The sequence below is a fragment of the Lontra canadensis genome, unplaced genomic scaffold (assembly GCF_010015895.1).
Source record: "Lontra canadensis isolate GAN:19392208 unplaced genomic scaffold, GSC_riverotter_1.0 scaffold96, whole genome shotgun sequence".
In the NCBI taxonomy this organism is placed as follows: domain Eukaryota; kingdom Metazoa; phylum Chordata; class Mammalia; order Carnivora; family Mustelidae; genus Lontra; species Lontra canadensis.
In genome coordinates this window covers 1,441,160-1,457,048 of record NW_022631090.1, presented here as the reverse complement: position 1 = coordinate 1,457,048, position 15,889 = coordinate 1,441,160, and the positions used below count along the sequence as shown (strand labels likewise).

General features: G+C 43.0%; 1 protein-coding gene across 5 annotated transcripts in view; it reads right to left on the bottom strand.

Annotated features, from left to right (window-relative positions):
* MID2 (midline 2) overlaps positions 1–15,889 on the bottom strand; it is a 100,397-nt gene that overhangs the window by 78,344 nt on the left and 6,164 nt on the right. For 3 of the 5 annotated variants that reach the window (XM_032837161.1, XM_032837160.1, XM_032837159.1), the window contains exon 2: positions 8,094–8,809. In XM_032837161.1, coding sequence (XP_032693052.1) covers positions 8,094–8,753 — 660 coding nt within the window. In that variant the 5' untranslated portion in view covers positions 8,754–8,809. Of the gene's footprint in view, positions 1–8,093; positions 8,810–11,069; positions 11,149–15,889 lie in introns of all 5 variants that reach the window. The other 2 variants (XM_032837156.1, XM_032837157.1) reach the window with 1 other exon arrangement.

Genomic DNA, 15,889 nt, shown 5'->3' with positions numbered 1-15,889 from the left:
CATTACTATTTCTCGACATGCTCTTTTTTTCTGACATGCTGTCTGCTCACTGGTGTTCCTAGCTCTTCCAAAAGCCAGTAACCAAAAATCTTAGCACACTTTTGGGGTCACATTCTGCTTTCCTTTTTTAACTGCTTCTCTTAAAATACTTACTTTGCTTTTGCTTCAGTCTGTCACTTTATGTATCAATTACATATGGCCTTTCAACAGCAGAACACACCATCTGGTCTACCAACTGAAGCCCACACCCTTCTGCCAGAGTGTATTCCTTCCCCAAACATTTATTTGCTGTTGTGTAGACACGGGCTATGTCCCAAAATGAGATACAGGTGATATACTGGATCCACAAGGTCTACGCTACTTGAAGTTCGTTAGACAATAGCCAGACTGGTCCTCAAGCCAGGTGAACCAGGTGGTCATCTCTCTTCTTTCCAGAATGTTCTGACACCATTCCGCAAACACCCGTGCCTCCCCTAGTGCCCTTATCAGGAATGCTACACAAACCATCCTGTGTTTTTTGTGTGTGTTTTTGTTTTCCCCTCTCCTCGGGGCATTGCATGGTTAAATCTCTAGCTTAAATGTGTAAATTTTTATTTGGACCTTCTAAAAGAAAACCTGTATTAAAAACCTACATCCAGTTGTATTATTTGGGTAACAGAATAGTGAGCCAAAGTCGACTCTCCTTTCCTGAAGTCCTCAATGTTGTATTTTACTTGAGCTATTCCTCTTCAGTTCCTGCCTCTTGTGCACACCCTCTCCTTCCTCCTTCACACACTCTTCCTTCGTGTCTCCGTTCTAGACCCTGAGTGTGCCAGAAGGCTCAATCCTGAGCCTTCACTCAGCTCACCACTGAATGACTCTGCCTCCACGCTGAAGGCACTCAGTCTACATCTCTAGGCCTGATCTTTCAACCACCACAAAGGCCTGAATTTCAACTCCTTCTAGAACATTTGCCCTTGCAGTTCTGAGAGTACCATGTTTTCCCTCCTCCAGATATTTGAGCAAACTATCTTCTTTCTGCTAGAGCACTTCCTGCCCCTTACTCCATCCCCGTTCCCCAACTGGGCATCCAAAAACCCGCCCAAAGCCTCTTCTGACAGATGTCCCTCCCATGCTCTCCCTCAATCCCTTGTGCTTCCATTGTCATAGAACTCACCACAGTGTCTTGTAACTGTGTCCTTGACTATCATTCTCCCTACACTGAGCTGAAAACTCCAGCAGGGTTGGGACTGAGCTCTTTTATCAATGTAACCCCAACATCCCTTCTGGTACTTGGCATCTAATAGGTGTTCGGTAAACGTTTGATGAATGAATGAATGCTGAATGACCCATGATTATAACAAACTCAAGGCTAAAAACAAATCATCCCACCCAAACTGTTAGCCCCTTCCAAATTTCCCTACTTCTATCCCCAGTTCCACTATTCGTCAAGTCATCTCCTATTCCAAAATCATTTTTTAACTCTTTCTCTCCAACATCTGTAACCATACAGTCAGCCATTCACCAAGTCCCGTCCATCGTTCTTCGCAGTCTCCAGTTTGACCCTTCTTTCCAACAAATTCATTCATGATTCCCTGCTTTGAGCTCCATGACTCCCTTTCCCTGAGTCTTCCTTTGCGCTTCCTACCATCCTGCACACAACTCTGTCATGGCACTTACCGTACTGCTTTGGAATGTTTGATATACTTATCTGTCTCTCTTACCAAGTTCAAAACTCTGCAGGGCAGTGACTGTGCCTGATTTCCTGTGTCCCCAGCTCCTACCGCTATGACTTGAACAGTGTTCGGTAAACAAAGTGAGTGCTCATGAATTGTTTGTTAAATGAATGAATGAATCCTTGGCCTTGATCCCTGGTGCTGCAGTTTAAGTTACTATCTGTCCTGTCTTCAGGGGAGATAAAGAACAAGACATTACCTCATTACATCAACCATTCGAGAACTTGCGTGTCATTATCACATTTTCCCCCTTTCAACTTTGCTTCTTTGGGCTTAATAATTCTTCTTTCCTTCATCCTTCCTCACCTATATTATAATTCTGGAATATGTTCCTTTTCCCAATAAGAATAGACAGGATTTTCATCCACCCAGGAAGCAATCTCTGAGTCAACATTTTGTAAATTGTGCTTGGACTGACAACTGTTAGCTCCTTGCAGATGTTGGTGAGGAGAAGACTTGGAACAAGAGAAATGACAAAAACAGAGAGATGGCAGCACAGATAATAGGAGTATCCACTTGCTAAGCCTGTTCTCAAACCAATTTAAAAAAAAAAAACAATAGCATCTTCACAATGGCATCTTCTGACACATTAATACTATGTGAGAATACAGCCAGAGACTCCATATAATTATTAGATGGAAAAAAAAACAGGAGTTCAGATAAGTCTTAGCACGCAGTTCAAGCAGGGATGGAATAAAAAGCATTTTATCTCCCACCCCCACAAAATGAGTAGAGATTTGATACATACTAAAGTAGTGGGGAGCACGTTGTGGAAAGAGCAGAGAGAAGCCAGATCCATAAGCAAGACTGATCTTATGATCATGAGCTGAAGGCTAGTTTAGCTAGTTTAGAAACTCCATGCCAGATATTAATTACCCTCAACCCCATACTTATGTGTCCACCACCATATCATAGAGAGTGCCAATCTGGACCCAAACACTTCGTTTATATGATATTTTGCTACTGTGGTTCAATACCTAAGTGGGTGAAATGGAGAAGTAACTTTTTCTGCTCCCTCACCTAGAGTAACCCAGCCTGGCTTCACTGAAGCTTCTTATCATGAGAATTTATGACATGGCTCATTTATTAGGGAGATCCTTAGTCTAGGATAGATTCTACTGAGGCCATGACCCTTCTTAGGGGGACCATGCTCATGGCCTTATGCTCATGGCATCCTCATACCCAACCTCTCTATAGATACGCCCACAGAAGATGAACACAGACGCTCTCTCCTCCTCACACACAGTGAAACACATAGACAAACAAATAGAGGCATACTCAGGCGCTTAGCCACGCAGAAATACACACACTCATATATGGTGACACATACATATGTATGCAAATATACTTCCTCTCAACCCAGGCTTTCATAAAGATATTTCTTTCTTTCTCTTATATTAATAGTCATGCTGGTTCTGAAACAGTCAAATGCCCAGTGGTAGACAAGTTCTGTCCTGGCAGACAGAAGTGGGTGTCTAGTGGGTGAGCAGACAAATGACTGGGAGAAGGTGGTGGCTGAGTGAGAATGGGTGGGTGGATGACAGAGTGACTGAGTAGGAAGAAAGGCAAGTAATCAACTCTGATAAGATTCTAGAATATCATATTTTCCAACCTTTTAACTCTTGTTGTGACTTTCCTTTGAACATTCTCCAAGTCTCATATCTCCCTTCTCTTTGTCTAGCAATCTTTAGCTCTCTCCGTCTCAGCCTCTCTTTCCGTGTGTGTGTGGGGGGTGAGTGTGTGTGTGTGCGCGCGCGTGCACACACGTGCACACTTTACTTTCCCATAACAAAAAGCTTACTCTGGTGCCAAGTAATATTTTATAACAACAAGATCCCTGATATGTAAATGTAACTGCATTTAAGAATTATTTGTAGTAATGAATTTGTGGAAATGTAATGAAAAAAAGAAAATGTGCTTGTTTATTCCTTTCAGGAAATTCCTCTATTCCCTCTGGTTTTCATCAGCTATATTTTTGGCAGGCTATGGACATGGAAATGTGAAGACATCACTCTCAAAGAGAATTATAATAATCGCATCTGATTTATACAGATGTCACCATAGGGCTAGGCAGTTGGAAAATCCAGCAATCCAAATGAATAGGCACTTAAAATAAGGACATGCCATACTTTCGCAAACACTCAGTTTTTTAACATTATCAGTAGTCCATGGGAGATTTTTTTTTCAGACCTCTGAAGTAGCCACAATGGCAAGACAGATTGATATCTTACAAGATGAGAGCTAAAGCAAGCTATAGACGCCGGTGGTATACTTCCCGCAGATCTGTTATAAAGATTCCATTCAGTTGGATGCCTTGAGCATATACTGTGTATGCAAGGCACGAAGGAGGATACTGAAGAAATAAAAGACATTGTGCCTGGCCTCAAAGAATTCATGGGATAGTTGGGGTGTTTTAGAGTGGACCTTATGGGGTTTTAGCTGGAGACTAAAGAATGAGTAGGACTCCTAAGCGGGTCAAGAAAAGAGCATGGGTCAAAGTTAGGAGTCACACAAAGGAAGGAGTGGTGTGTTTAGGAGACGGTTAGGAGGCTAGTCTGGGCAGATGAAGGTAGCATGTCTGAGAGTGGTAGCGGGGTAAGACAGATGGGCAGCACACGAATCAAGTCGTACAGGATTTAGAATGTGGAGTTGAGATCTGTCATCAATATAGACCATTGAAATGTGACCTCTTTTTATAAAGCCAACACTTATTAATGCAATAGTATCAATCTCTTTGAAGGAGAGAAACTCATGGGCCGATGAAAACTCTTTAACATGTAAAGCATTTTTATAGAAATGCAGCACAATATCACAAGTTAAGAATATATATTGGGGGCGCCTGGGTGGCTCAGTGGGTTAAGCCGCTGCCTTCGGCTCAGGTCATGATCTCAGGGTCCTGGGATCGAGTCCTGCATCGGGCTCTCTGCTCAGCAGGGAGCCTGCTTCCCTCTCTCTCTCTCTCTGCCTGCCTCTCTGTCTACTTGTGATCTCTGTCTGTCAAATCAATAAATAAAAATCTTAAAAAAAAAAAAAAAAAAAAAAGAATATATATTGGGATTGGGGTACCTGGGTGGCTCAGTGGGTTAAGCCTTTGCTTTCAGCTCAGGTTAGATCTCAGGGTCATGGGATTGAGCCCCGCATTGGGCTTTCTGCTCTGCAGGGAGCCTGCTCCCCCCTCTCTCTCTCTGCCTGCCTTTCTGCCTACTTGTGCTCTCTTTCTGTCAAATAAATAAATAAAATCTTCAAAAAAAGAGAATATATATTGGGACTAGCACATGGAAAGAGAAGGGATGGAGGAAATAATGGCTCTGATAGACCCTTCTACTGTGAAGAAAATTATTCTTTGGAATTGAAGAATTAATTGAACCACTAGTGGCCTTCGGAAGGACATGTAGTTAGAATGGACAACTAAATAAGGATAATAAACCATAGTATGTATCCCAAACCCTGTCATCCAGTTTGAGCACATGTTAAGAAGACAGGCTGGCTTCTGGTTATTCTGACCTGTCACCTTATAACATACCAGGGTGTTTATTCTTTATTGAACAAATAAATACTAGAAACCACTAATCCTACTCAGGGAGGTTAGTACAGAAAGGGTAGTTATAAAGGTCAACGGGGAAGCTCCAGAACCGAAAAGAACAAATAAACACCATTTCACTTACTGGACGGAAAGTAAAACCCATAGATATATGTAGTATCTTCCTTCCCCTTCTCCTGTAGGACTGCCATGCTCCTCTCGGGGCCAGTGGAATAAGCTCCAGGCCATCTCCCCCATAGCTTCTGACAATCAGTTTTCCCCTTTCTCCCTGGGGAAGAATCTGGCAGGTTAAGGGGATAATCCTAAATGCTTTTAAATTAAAATGAACCCAAAGAAGTGAGAATACGGAGACACTAAAAGTCAGACCTCCTCTCTGCCTCATGTGGAGAACTCATAGCCTTTACATTTGGAAACCAAACCGAAGTGATCCCCACACATCCAACACACACACGCGCGCACACACATACACTCACACACACTTTCTCCCGCCCCAAAGTCCAAGATGTTCCAGACAACATAACAAACCACGCAGTTGGGAATGATTCATATGTTTCCACTCTCGGTCCAAAAATGAGCCAAAAAAAAAGTTTCCACTTAATTTATAATCAGAATTTTCTGCACGTTTCCTAAAAAAATTAAAGGGGAACAATTCAAAAATCTGGCCTTTCTTTCTCCAAAGATTACTGATTAGTTACAGACCAAAGTATCTTTTGGTAAAATACTTTTGTGCTCCATCCAGCCCAGAGGACTAGGGCTATGGCTGTGTGGTGCCAAATAGCTAATCAATCATCCAGTGTTTTCGTGTTTTCGGATGTTTTCAAAAAGCTGGTGTTCTGCAGATACAGGCTTATTCTATCCAGTCTTTTGTTATCTCCATTGTACATATGGATACAGAGTTTTCTGTTTGGAGTGTTTCTCAAGGCCAATGCCTTATTATAGTTCCAACACCTGCAAATATTTGGCAGAAACTGCTCCATCCTCTCCATATCCCCCCCCTTCCTGCAGCCCCACCCCCACCTCTTGCCATTATGAAGCTGTACGTTTCTACAGTATGTCCTTTCCTTGATGCTTTTAATCGTTGATCTGTGACCCATGAAATGTGCAACTGCCAAAGCATAAAGTTAAGTTGCAAATCACATTTCATGGGCAAAACTTAGGTCCAAAAAAAAGCAGCGGCAGGCCACAGCAGAAAGGATACTTAACGTGGGGTCTAGAAGCCGAGTTCCCATTCCAATTCTGTGACTCTGACTGAATCACTTAACCTCGCCAGGTCTTAGTTTATACCACGTTACAGTGTGAGGCTTCAGCTAGAACAAGTGCAGGGCCTAGCGTCTTAGGCAGCTAAGAACTGAAATCAATGAGCTTATTCCTCGCTATAGTTTTGAAGGGAATGAGAATATCACCTTGAGTGAAATCCACAGATAAATGCTGAATTTCATACAAATTTGTAAATATTAGGTATAAATAAAAAACGAAGGCAGCACAGACCATTGTCAGTGTGACCACTTCTCAATACTGCTTGCAACAAGTTACAGAAAAGGAAAATATATCCTATTCAGAGTATTGCTACCATCGCCAACCATGAAACTTTTAGGTAAGTTACCAGGACTTGTTCAGGGCATGGCAAAAGGAAAATCCCCGCTTCCTTCTTGCCCTCCTTCCACCCTATCTGGGTCTTCCTTCCAGCTTGGCTTCTATATCCAGTCCCTGTTTGGGGGTGGTCATCTTGTTAGTCATTGAAACATTTATTTTTCCTGGAATTTCTGCTAAATAGCTCCCTTCATAAGAGCAGTTAAGCCACACAGCGGGCAGGCAACAGGAAGAAAACAATTTGCTGGAGCTGACATTTGTTAACATCAAAGTGAGGCAATAGGGTTTTATAAAATAGGCACTTAGTCTTGTGCATAAATACTATGTGGCATGACAACTTCGGAAAACTCTGTCCACGGAACACAAATTAAAGACTGGCAACTTCCAAGGCAGGGACTGCAACCAAGGGCTTCAGTCTGCAACCCACAAAAACGAGCACAGGCACAAAATCGGATACTGGATTCAAGATTTATTGCCTTCGGTTTAAAGTTTTAGTTCAGACATTGGATTATCCCTCCTGACTTCGGGTAAACTAAAATTCCTTTTTTAAATTTTGGGTCTGCTGTTCTGCTCTGGGTTTGGTTTTTTGTTTGTTTGTTTGTTTGGTTTGGTTTGGTTTGGTTTTTTAAGGCAGGCTTAGAATGAGCTCCACGTTAAGGGCTTGAGGGCAATTAGTAGCAGGCAGCCAATGCCAGGCCTTTGTTTCTTTAGCGTACTGAGCGGGCTAACACAGACGCTACTGTCCTCCACACAATCTCCCGCCTACATAGAGACACACTCAGACACCTCCACAGAGACACGCCCAGTTTTCCCATTGCTCTCCCCATAGCTGTGCATATCAGCACATATGCTAATTATAGTACACCTACACAGGTACTCACATACTTAAAAGAAGAGGTGGAAAGATCATGACAAAGATACGTAGTGTGCGATATGTCACTGACAGAGGAGAGAGGGACTCGTTTCCCTGGATGGGCTACTGGAGTGGCGCGCAGGGCCAAGGGCTTAACTCATCCAGACCAGAACTGGCCAGAGGTGAAGGAATGAAAGCAGGTTTATGCAACTGACGAAACAGGTTCCAGTGAGAGCTTGCAAGTGGGTAGGCTATTCCTCACGAGAGCACCTTGGGAGTTAATGGACTTGTCACCTAGGCAAGGTGGCCCTAGCTTTGTTAGGGAACTCACTAACTGTACGGCTACGTATAAAAGAGACCAAGCTGTGTAAGGGATATTTCCCAGATCCCTTACCTTGAGTTTCTCAAATCGGTCATTCAGGGACGCGACCTGATGGTCTCGGTGACGTCCCACCAGTTTGCATAAGGCACAAATCAATTGGTCATCGGACACACAATACATGTTCACTTTCTCATTCTCATGGTCCAGGCAGGTGATCCCTCGGAGATGCGTGTCGGGCACTGGTTCCACCAGGCGGTGGCTGGTGAAAGGTTTCTTGTTGGGGTGTGTGGCCCGCAGGCAACGGTCACAGTAGGAGACCTCACAGGTGATGCATGTTTTGACTGCATCCCTTGGCGGGTCCTGCTCGCAGAACTGGCAAGCAATTCGCTCACTCGACATGGCCGTGCTGGGCCTATAAGTCCTCTCCCGGCGGCTCTCACTTGGGGAATTGGGCCCACTGACGGAAGCCTTCTGGAAGCGATCGATGATGTTCTGCAAAGTCACATTCCTCTTGAGGCCGTCCAAGCCCCGGTGGTTCAGCGAGATAACATACCTGCACGTAGGACACTGGAAAGCGGTAATGGGTTCAATGGATTCACCAGAGCTGCAGCTCGAGACCAGGATGCGGTGGGCACAGCTGAAGCAGAGGCTGTGGGCACAGGGGAGCAGCAGGGGGTCCTCGAACAACTCCAGGCAGATTGGACAGGTCAATTCGGACTCCAGTGTTTCCATCTTTAGTGAAAATAATCCTGCTGGGGCATTAAGAACCACAGAGGCTGGGCTTTCACCTGCAAGGAATACAAAGCAGGAGTCACTAAGCGTCTCCAAAGGAAACGTGGATAGAGCGTTGCTTCCACGCTCACCAGCGGAGACTTGGCATGCTGGATTCCCCGAGCGATGCTGGAGCAAGAGGAAAGCCAGCTGGAAATTAATCAAAAAGCCTTTTGCCCCCTGATTCAAGCCTTGCTTTCGACAAATGCCCGAGTTTAGGCTCCTGTGCTAATAAATAGAACTGTGTGGCCACCTCTGAATCCTGGTTGACTGGTTAAGACTACTTTCCAGCTCACAATACCGTCGCGGGGCCATCCCTCACATATCATCCACTGGCATCTCTGGTCCTGGACTATGATGAGCCTGAGGCCCTGCGAAATTCTCCATCCCCATTTTCCAGTACCATTCTGTATTTTATGTCAAGCAAGCTTTGCACCTCGTCAAGCTCAATGAGAAGGGACTGTGACTTTGCAACTTACTCATCAGTAGCTGCGGATCAATAATGAAGATGCATTATCTTGTGGTTTCGGCTGGGTTTTATTAGTACACACCCACTGAGCAGGCACAGGCCTGCTACAAAGCACACCTCCCCATGTGTGTTTTCAGCCATCCTAAAACGTTAACAAGATGCAAACCAACACCCAGATACAAATTAGCAAGGCGAGGGGCCAGAAATTTTCAGATCTGGTAACTTTCATTTCGGTAGGTGCCATCAGAGAGTAAAAGAAGTCACCCGATTAACATGAAACTGATCTCTTGGTCAATCTCTCTCTTCTTCCGCAGACATTCCTGAGCTGAACATAATAGATACTGCCAGGGGTCCTCCGTTAATTAAAATCAACACACAGAAATGTTCTAAGCTAGACCTAACTGAGGAAAAATATGTCTTATCAACAGAAATTGGTAATCCTATTTATAGAAAAGAGAAAAAGCCGTCTTTGGCTTTTGAATAACTTTTGTTCATCAGCTCACTATCATTGGAAACCCTCGCCAAGGCCTAAAATTTCGATTCTGCCACTAAGTATAACAGATGCATCTTGAAAAGCTGCTTCTAAATCAAACCTTTAAGCATGCACTAAACTAACTAGCTATCTAATGGAAATCTATAGGAAAGCAGGTTAGAAAAGTAAAGAGTCTTTTTTGTAAAACAGCCACTCTCGGTTTGATAAGTTCAGATGTTTGTATGACCAATTTCGTTCAAACATGAGACGCGTGGTCAGTCTTAGTTTATGATTTACAAGTGCTTCTAAATTGTTGGCTGGCCATATGTGGCTTATAGTCTCTATCAGCACTCACCTATAGAGAGGAAAGGGTAAAACAATTACAATGTGCATATATCACAGAATCCTAAAATTGGAAGAGACTCTGGAGATGATGGATTCCAACTTTTGCTCCAGGCAGGAATATACCCTTTGATAGCTCCGCTGCTCAAATTCAACATGTCCATAAATGGACTTGCTATTTACGCCACCCCTTCACCCAACCACCCCCCATCCCCACCACAAAAACCCCAAACACCTGCTCTTCTTCCAGTCTTCCCTATCAGGTGAATATCAGCATCCATGCCTACAAACCCAGGAGTTCGCACATTGGCATGTTTATCACCACAGCCACTGATGGCTTCCAGAACATTCTCTTTTATTTCCTTTACAGATCTGTGTCTCCAGCTAACTCTCCCTGCTCCTTGAGGGCATCAACTATTTCATATTTTTATTCTGAGCATGGTGCCTCAGACATACATAGGTATTCAGTAATTATTAAACAAAGGATCCCTTAAAGTAGAAGTCGGAAGAAGGGACCTAGCATTTATTGAGCACCTCCGGTATTCTGAGTACTGTTAAGCCCATTACACACATTACTTCAATAAATTCTGTCAGGAAGCCTGTGAGGAAGGAACTACCATACCCATATTACAGTTAGGAAATTGGGGCTCAGGATTGCTAAGTAAATCAACCAGGGACATACATACCCAGCACACTGGGTCAGTCTGATGCCAGCGCCTGTGCTCTTTCCCCTACACCTTTCTTTCAACCATCTCACCTCCTTCACTGAAGTTCATCTTGACTATTTGCAAGTGGGTTTCTAAACAGCATGTCTCCGCTTCTACTTTTGTCTTTCCGTGTCCTCCTGAGTTTCTCTGAAACCTCCTCTCATTCCGAGTCCCTTCCAGAATCCTATCTTTTTCTTCTAGGCCCAACTCCACCTCACACTGCATTTATTTACTCTCTCTTCCAGAACTAGAAGTCTGCATTCTTCAATGTCTGTGTTGGGAGCTACCTGGGAGAACTGAGGAAGGTTTCCCTCCAAAATGACAGATGGTCAGGAGCATTGCTGAAAGACCTCTACATGCTGAAACCTGTAGAAAAACAATTAGAGCATTTGTGGTACTCTTCTAAATCTTAGGAGGGCGCCATACAAATTCTTCCGTACAAGAGGAAAAGCTCTCCTGAGTTTCCCTGAAACCGTAAATACTGTTCTGCAGTAAGTGGGACACTTGAACCTCGCTATGAAATTAAGCTCGGCAAAGTTTGCTATGGGTCAGCATTGCCTTGAATAAGGTCAAGATAGGACTTTTAACCAGGGACTTCTGAACCTCCTAGAACTGTCTGAAGAATGTCGCGTGTTTGTCATATATGCATTCTCATGGGAAGAGGGTTGTCCATCCACAGCATTCAAAATGTTCTCAGAAGAGTCCTTGACAGAAAAAAGTCAAACACCAGTGCTCTGAAATAATCCACCTTAACTGATTTCAGCTCTATAAAGAATAATATAAGATGGTTAACAATCTGTTGCTCATGGTAAGTCACTTTTCTATACTATTTCTATCCTGTTCTGTTTCATCATCATCTAGCAATGGCGGTAGCCAAGACTGGGAAACTGAATATTTTTTTTTTCAACTTCTTCAAACATCTGTTCATCTCATCTCTCATTTATGAGGCCACCTTGTTCTGGCCAATCCTAATATTTCAACATCCTTTCAACTATTTCCCTTTTACACTACTTCCCTGATTATTGAAGCACCTTTCCCCCTTCAAATTTATCTGACATATACTCTGTGCCAGGCCCTAAATAATACCCTTTACGGGCATTATCTCATTTCATTTTCACAACGACCCTCTAAAAGGTAGGTAGTATAATTACCCCCCCAAAAAATAATAATAACCTGTCCCAGATCACATTTATTTGCAAGGAGCAGAGCTAAGATTCAAACCCAGAATAAGACTGAGAGTCCAGAAATAAACTGATATACACATATGTTTATGGGCAAGTAAGTTTTGACAAGGATTCCAAGTCCACTCTGTGAGGAAAGAACAATCTTTTCAACAAATGGTATTACAACTGCATATCTACATGTAAAAAAAAAAAAAAGAAAGAAAGAAAAAGGTGATGAAGTTAGACCCCCCCACACATACCATATACAAAAAATTGTCTCAAAATAAATCAACAACTTAAGTGAAAGTGCAAAAACTACAAAATCTTGGAAGGGAACATAGGTGTAAATCTTTGTGAACTTAGATTAGACAAGGGTTTCTTTTCCTTTTTTTTTAAAAGAACACAAGCAAGGGGAGCGGGATAGGGAAAAGCAGGCTTCCTGCTGAGCAGGGAACCCGATGCAGGGCTTGATCCCAGGACCCTGGGATCATGACCCAAGCTGGAGGCAGACTTAACGACTGAGCCACCCAGGTGCCTGTAGGCAAGGGTTTCTTACATTACACTAAATGCACAAGCAACCAAAGAAAAAAATAGATAAACTGGACTTTATCAAAATTTAAAACTTCTGTGCTGCAAATGACATCAAGAAAGTGAAAAGACTACTCACAGAATGGGAAAAAATAATTTCAAGTCCCAGATGTGATATGGGTCCAGTATCTAGAAATACACAGAACTCTTAAAACTCCATAGTAAAAAAGATCCCCCCCCCAAAAAAAAATGGGCAAAGGATCTGAAGAGACATTTCTCCAAAGATGATATACAAATAAAGGATCAGTAAGCATATGAAAAGATACACAATATCATTAGCCATTAAGGAAAGCCAAATCAAAACCACACTGAAACACCACTTCGTACTCACTGGGATGGCTATATTACTACTTCACACCCACTAGGATGACTGTAATTTTAAAAAATAGCAAATATCAGCCAGGATCTGGAAAAACTGGAACCCTCAGACATTGCTTGTGGGAATGTAACATGGTGCATTTGCTTTAGGAAATAGTTTGGCAATTCCTCGGATGGCTAAATGTGGAGTTAGCATATGATCCAGAAGAACTGAAGATGTGCTCACTCAAAAACTTGTACACAGATGTTCATAGCAGCATCATTCATAATAGCCAAATGGTAGGAATAACCCAAATGTCTGTCAATCGATGGATAAACAAATATGGTACAAACAAATATCCAATGGAATATTATTCAACAAGAAAAACTAATAAAGTATTGATCCATACCACAACATGGAAGGAGCCAGTCACAGAAGGCCAAAAGTTGTATGATTCTTTTAATATGAAATGCTCAGAATAGGCAAAACCATAAGAACAGAAAGTAGATTAGTGGTTGCCAAGGGTTGGGGAGAGGGAGGGAAAGGTGGTGACTGCTAATGGGTACAGAGTTTCTTTGGGGGATGACAAAGAAAATGTTCAGGAATCAGTGTGATTGTTGCACAGCTTTGTGAATATACTAAAATCCACCAAATTGTACACTTTAAAACAGTGAATATTGTGATACATGAATTACATCTGAATTTAAAAAAAAAAAAGACTCAAACCCAGGTCTGACCCTGGAGTGTAAACAGTTCACCACTATACTATACTGCCATCTATGTAACGATGTAGTCATTCTAAACCCTCCTGGATTACTTCTTTCTATTGTTCTTCTAGGTCAGTGAGTCCCTGTCTAGGTTTTCCAACACCCTACAATACCTCTAATGATTCAATGGTTGTCAGAAAGTTCTCAGTTGCCAATTTGTATTCATTTAAAAACCACAAAGCTTGCCTGGGTGGCTCAATCAGTTGGGCATCTGACTCTTGGTTTCAGCTTGGGTCATGATCTCAGGGTCCTGGCCTCCAGCCCCTGGTCGGGCTCCACTCTCAGTGCAGAGTCTGCTTGGGATTCTCTCTCTCTCTCCCTCTCCCTCTGCCCCTTCCCTTGATCTCTCTCTCTCTCTCTCTAAAACAAATAAAATCTCTAAAAGTGAAATAAAATAAAAAACACAAGACTCCTTAAAAAAAATGCCTGGCTCCTATATCACAAAATACTTTTAGGAAAGACAGAGGGAAGCAGTATGACAAAAATGAAACAGTGGCAAAGTGTCGCAACTTCCAGAAGTCTGTGAATCACTGATCTCTGCAGAATTAGAGTGTGCTAAAGATAAAGACACGATGTGAACCCGATAGAGTGCCACCCAATAACAGGTAATCAGGAAGCTTTTACCAGAAAACACTATGGTTTGTCACAAAAATGCACTGATGAAAAACGCCTGGGAGGGCAGACCAATTGCCATGTTAAGAAACAAATGCCCACATCTGAAGACATAGATTTGTTCCCTTCTCTATCATTTAGTATGTTTATGCATTTGCCCTTGCTGGACTTTATAACTGTTTCTGCCTGCCTTATCTTCACTTTGCACCCCCTTCAGGTGGGAGACCCCTAAAAAACAGAGGTTGACGAGACAGAAAGATAAGAAGGTATCAGAAGGCTGTGTGAGTGAGTGAGTGGAAATACAAAAGAGGAGCTTCCGTGCAGGTGGTTAAGATAAAAATAATGCATTCTACACCTACAAAATGAAAGATTGATTTCGGCATTGCCCTCCAAATCCAGCATGCCGTCAACTCCGATCACCGAGAAACGCTGTGATCTGCACTTGCCAGAATTCTATTATTTCAAATGTTATTTGAACATAATTAAATGCTCCTGTATTTCAGCAGTTTAGATTCGGTCTAGTTTTCATCTCCCAGGTCTGCAGAGCGTGGCCCTGGGCTCTCACTACCTCCCTAAGGAGCCATGGTTCCCTTCCACCCCACAAACACACATCCCCTTCTTCTTCACAGAAAAACCCGAGTGTGAAACCAAGCCTGACCTCTGGGCTGTAGAATGAGAACTGAGCTGAGCTGGAGGACTTGTTTTAAAAACAAATTAATGGAAAATAAACATTCTTCAGGATATTAACATGAATGTCCCATGAGCTTTTCCTTAAAACACTACAAACCCATCTCCCTGCCTTGGGGGATGAGAGAATGAGTCCCAGCTTAATCCGATGTTTCCCTAACTGTAAATGTCATATAAGTTGAACTAGAATCACCACACGATCTCTTTAAGATGCTTTCCAGTTCTGATAGCCGATTATTACAGAGCTCTTGCTCTCTGTCCCCACATAGGAAAGACACGGAGGCTTTATTGAAAACTAGCTGCTCAAAACACAAACCTTATTTATTGGTGTGACAAGAAAGGCTGATCAGTGAAGGGCATCATCGTGAAAGGAACAAAACGCCAAGATGCTGAAGGGCAGCGGCTGGTTTTGCCTGTTGTACCTCAAGGAACATATAATGGGTGTTCCTAGAGGACAACAGAGGGGGAGAGGAGTACAGGGGTTGGGGGGGTACAAACTAACGAGAACACCTTTTGGAACTGAAAAGGAAGACAACCAAATCCTGGAATGCTCTTAGTAGGAAAGGACCCCCCTAAAGCTGGGGGGGGGAGATCATTTGGGATCACAAAAGTCAACAAATGCATAGAATTCTCACCCTAAAAGGACACGGACTAAAAACAGAAACCCAGGGGCACCTGGGTGGCTCAGTGGGTTAAGCCTCTGCCTTTGGCTCAGGTCATGATCTCAGGGTCCTGGGATCGAGCCCCACTCGGAGGGGAGCCTGCTTCCCCCTCTCTCTGCCTACCTCTCTTCCTGCTTGTGATCTCTCTCTCTGTCAAATAAAAAAAAAATTAAAAAAAAAAACCAGAAACCCAGGAAAAAAGAGGCTAGGTGGTCAGTAAGCATAACTAATAATAGCCATCTTACATTTGTGTACCATGTGATAGTTTCAAAATGGTTCCAAAGCCATTATCTCACTGGATCCTCAAAACAGGGCCTGGTTATAGCCTGA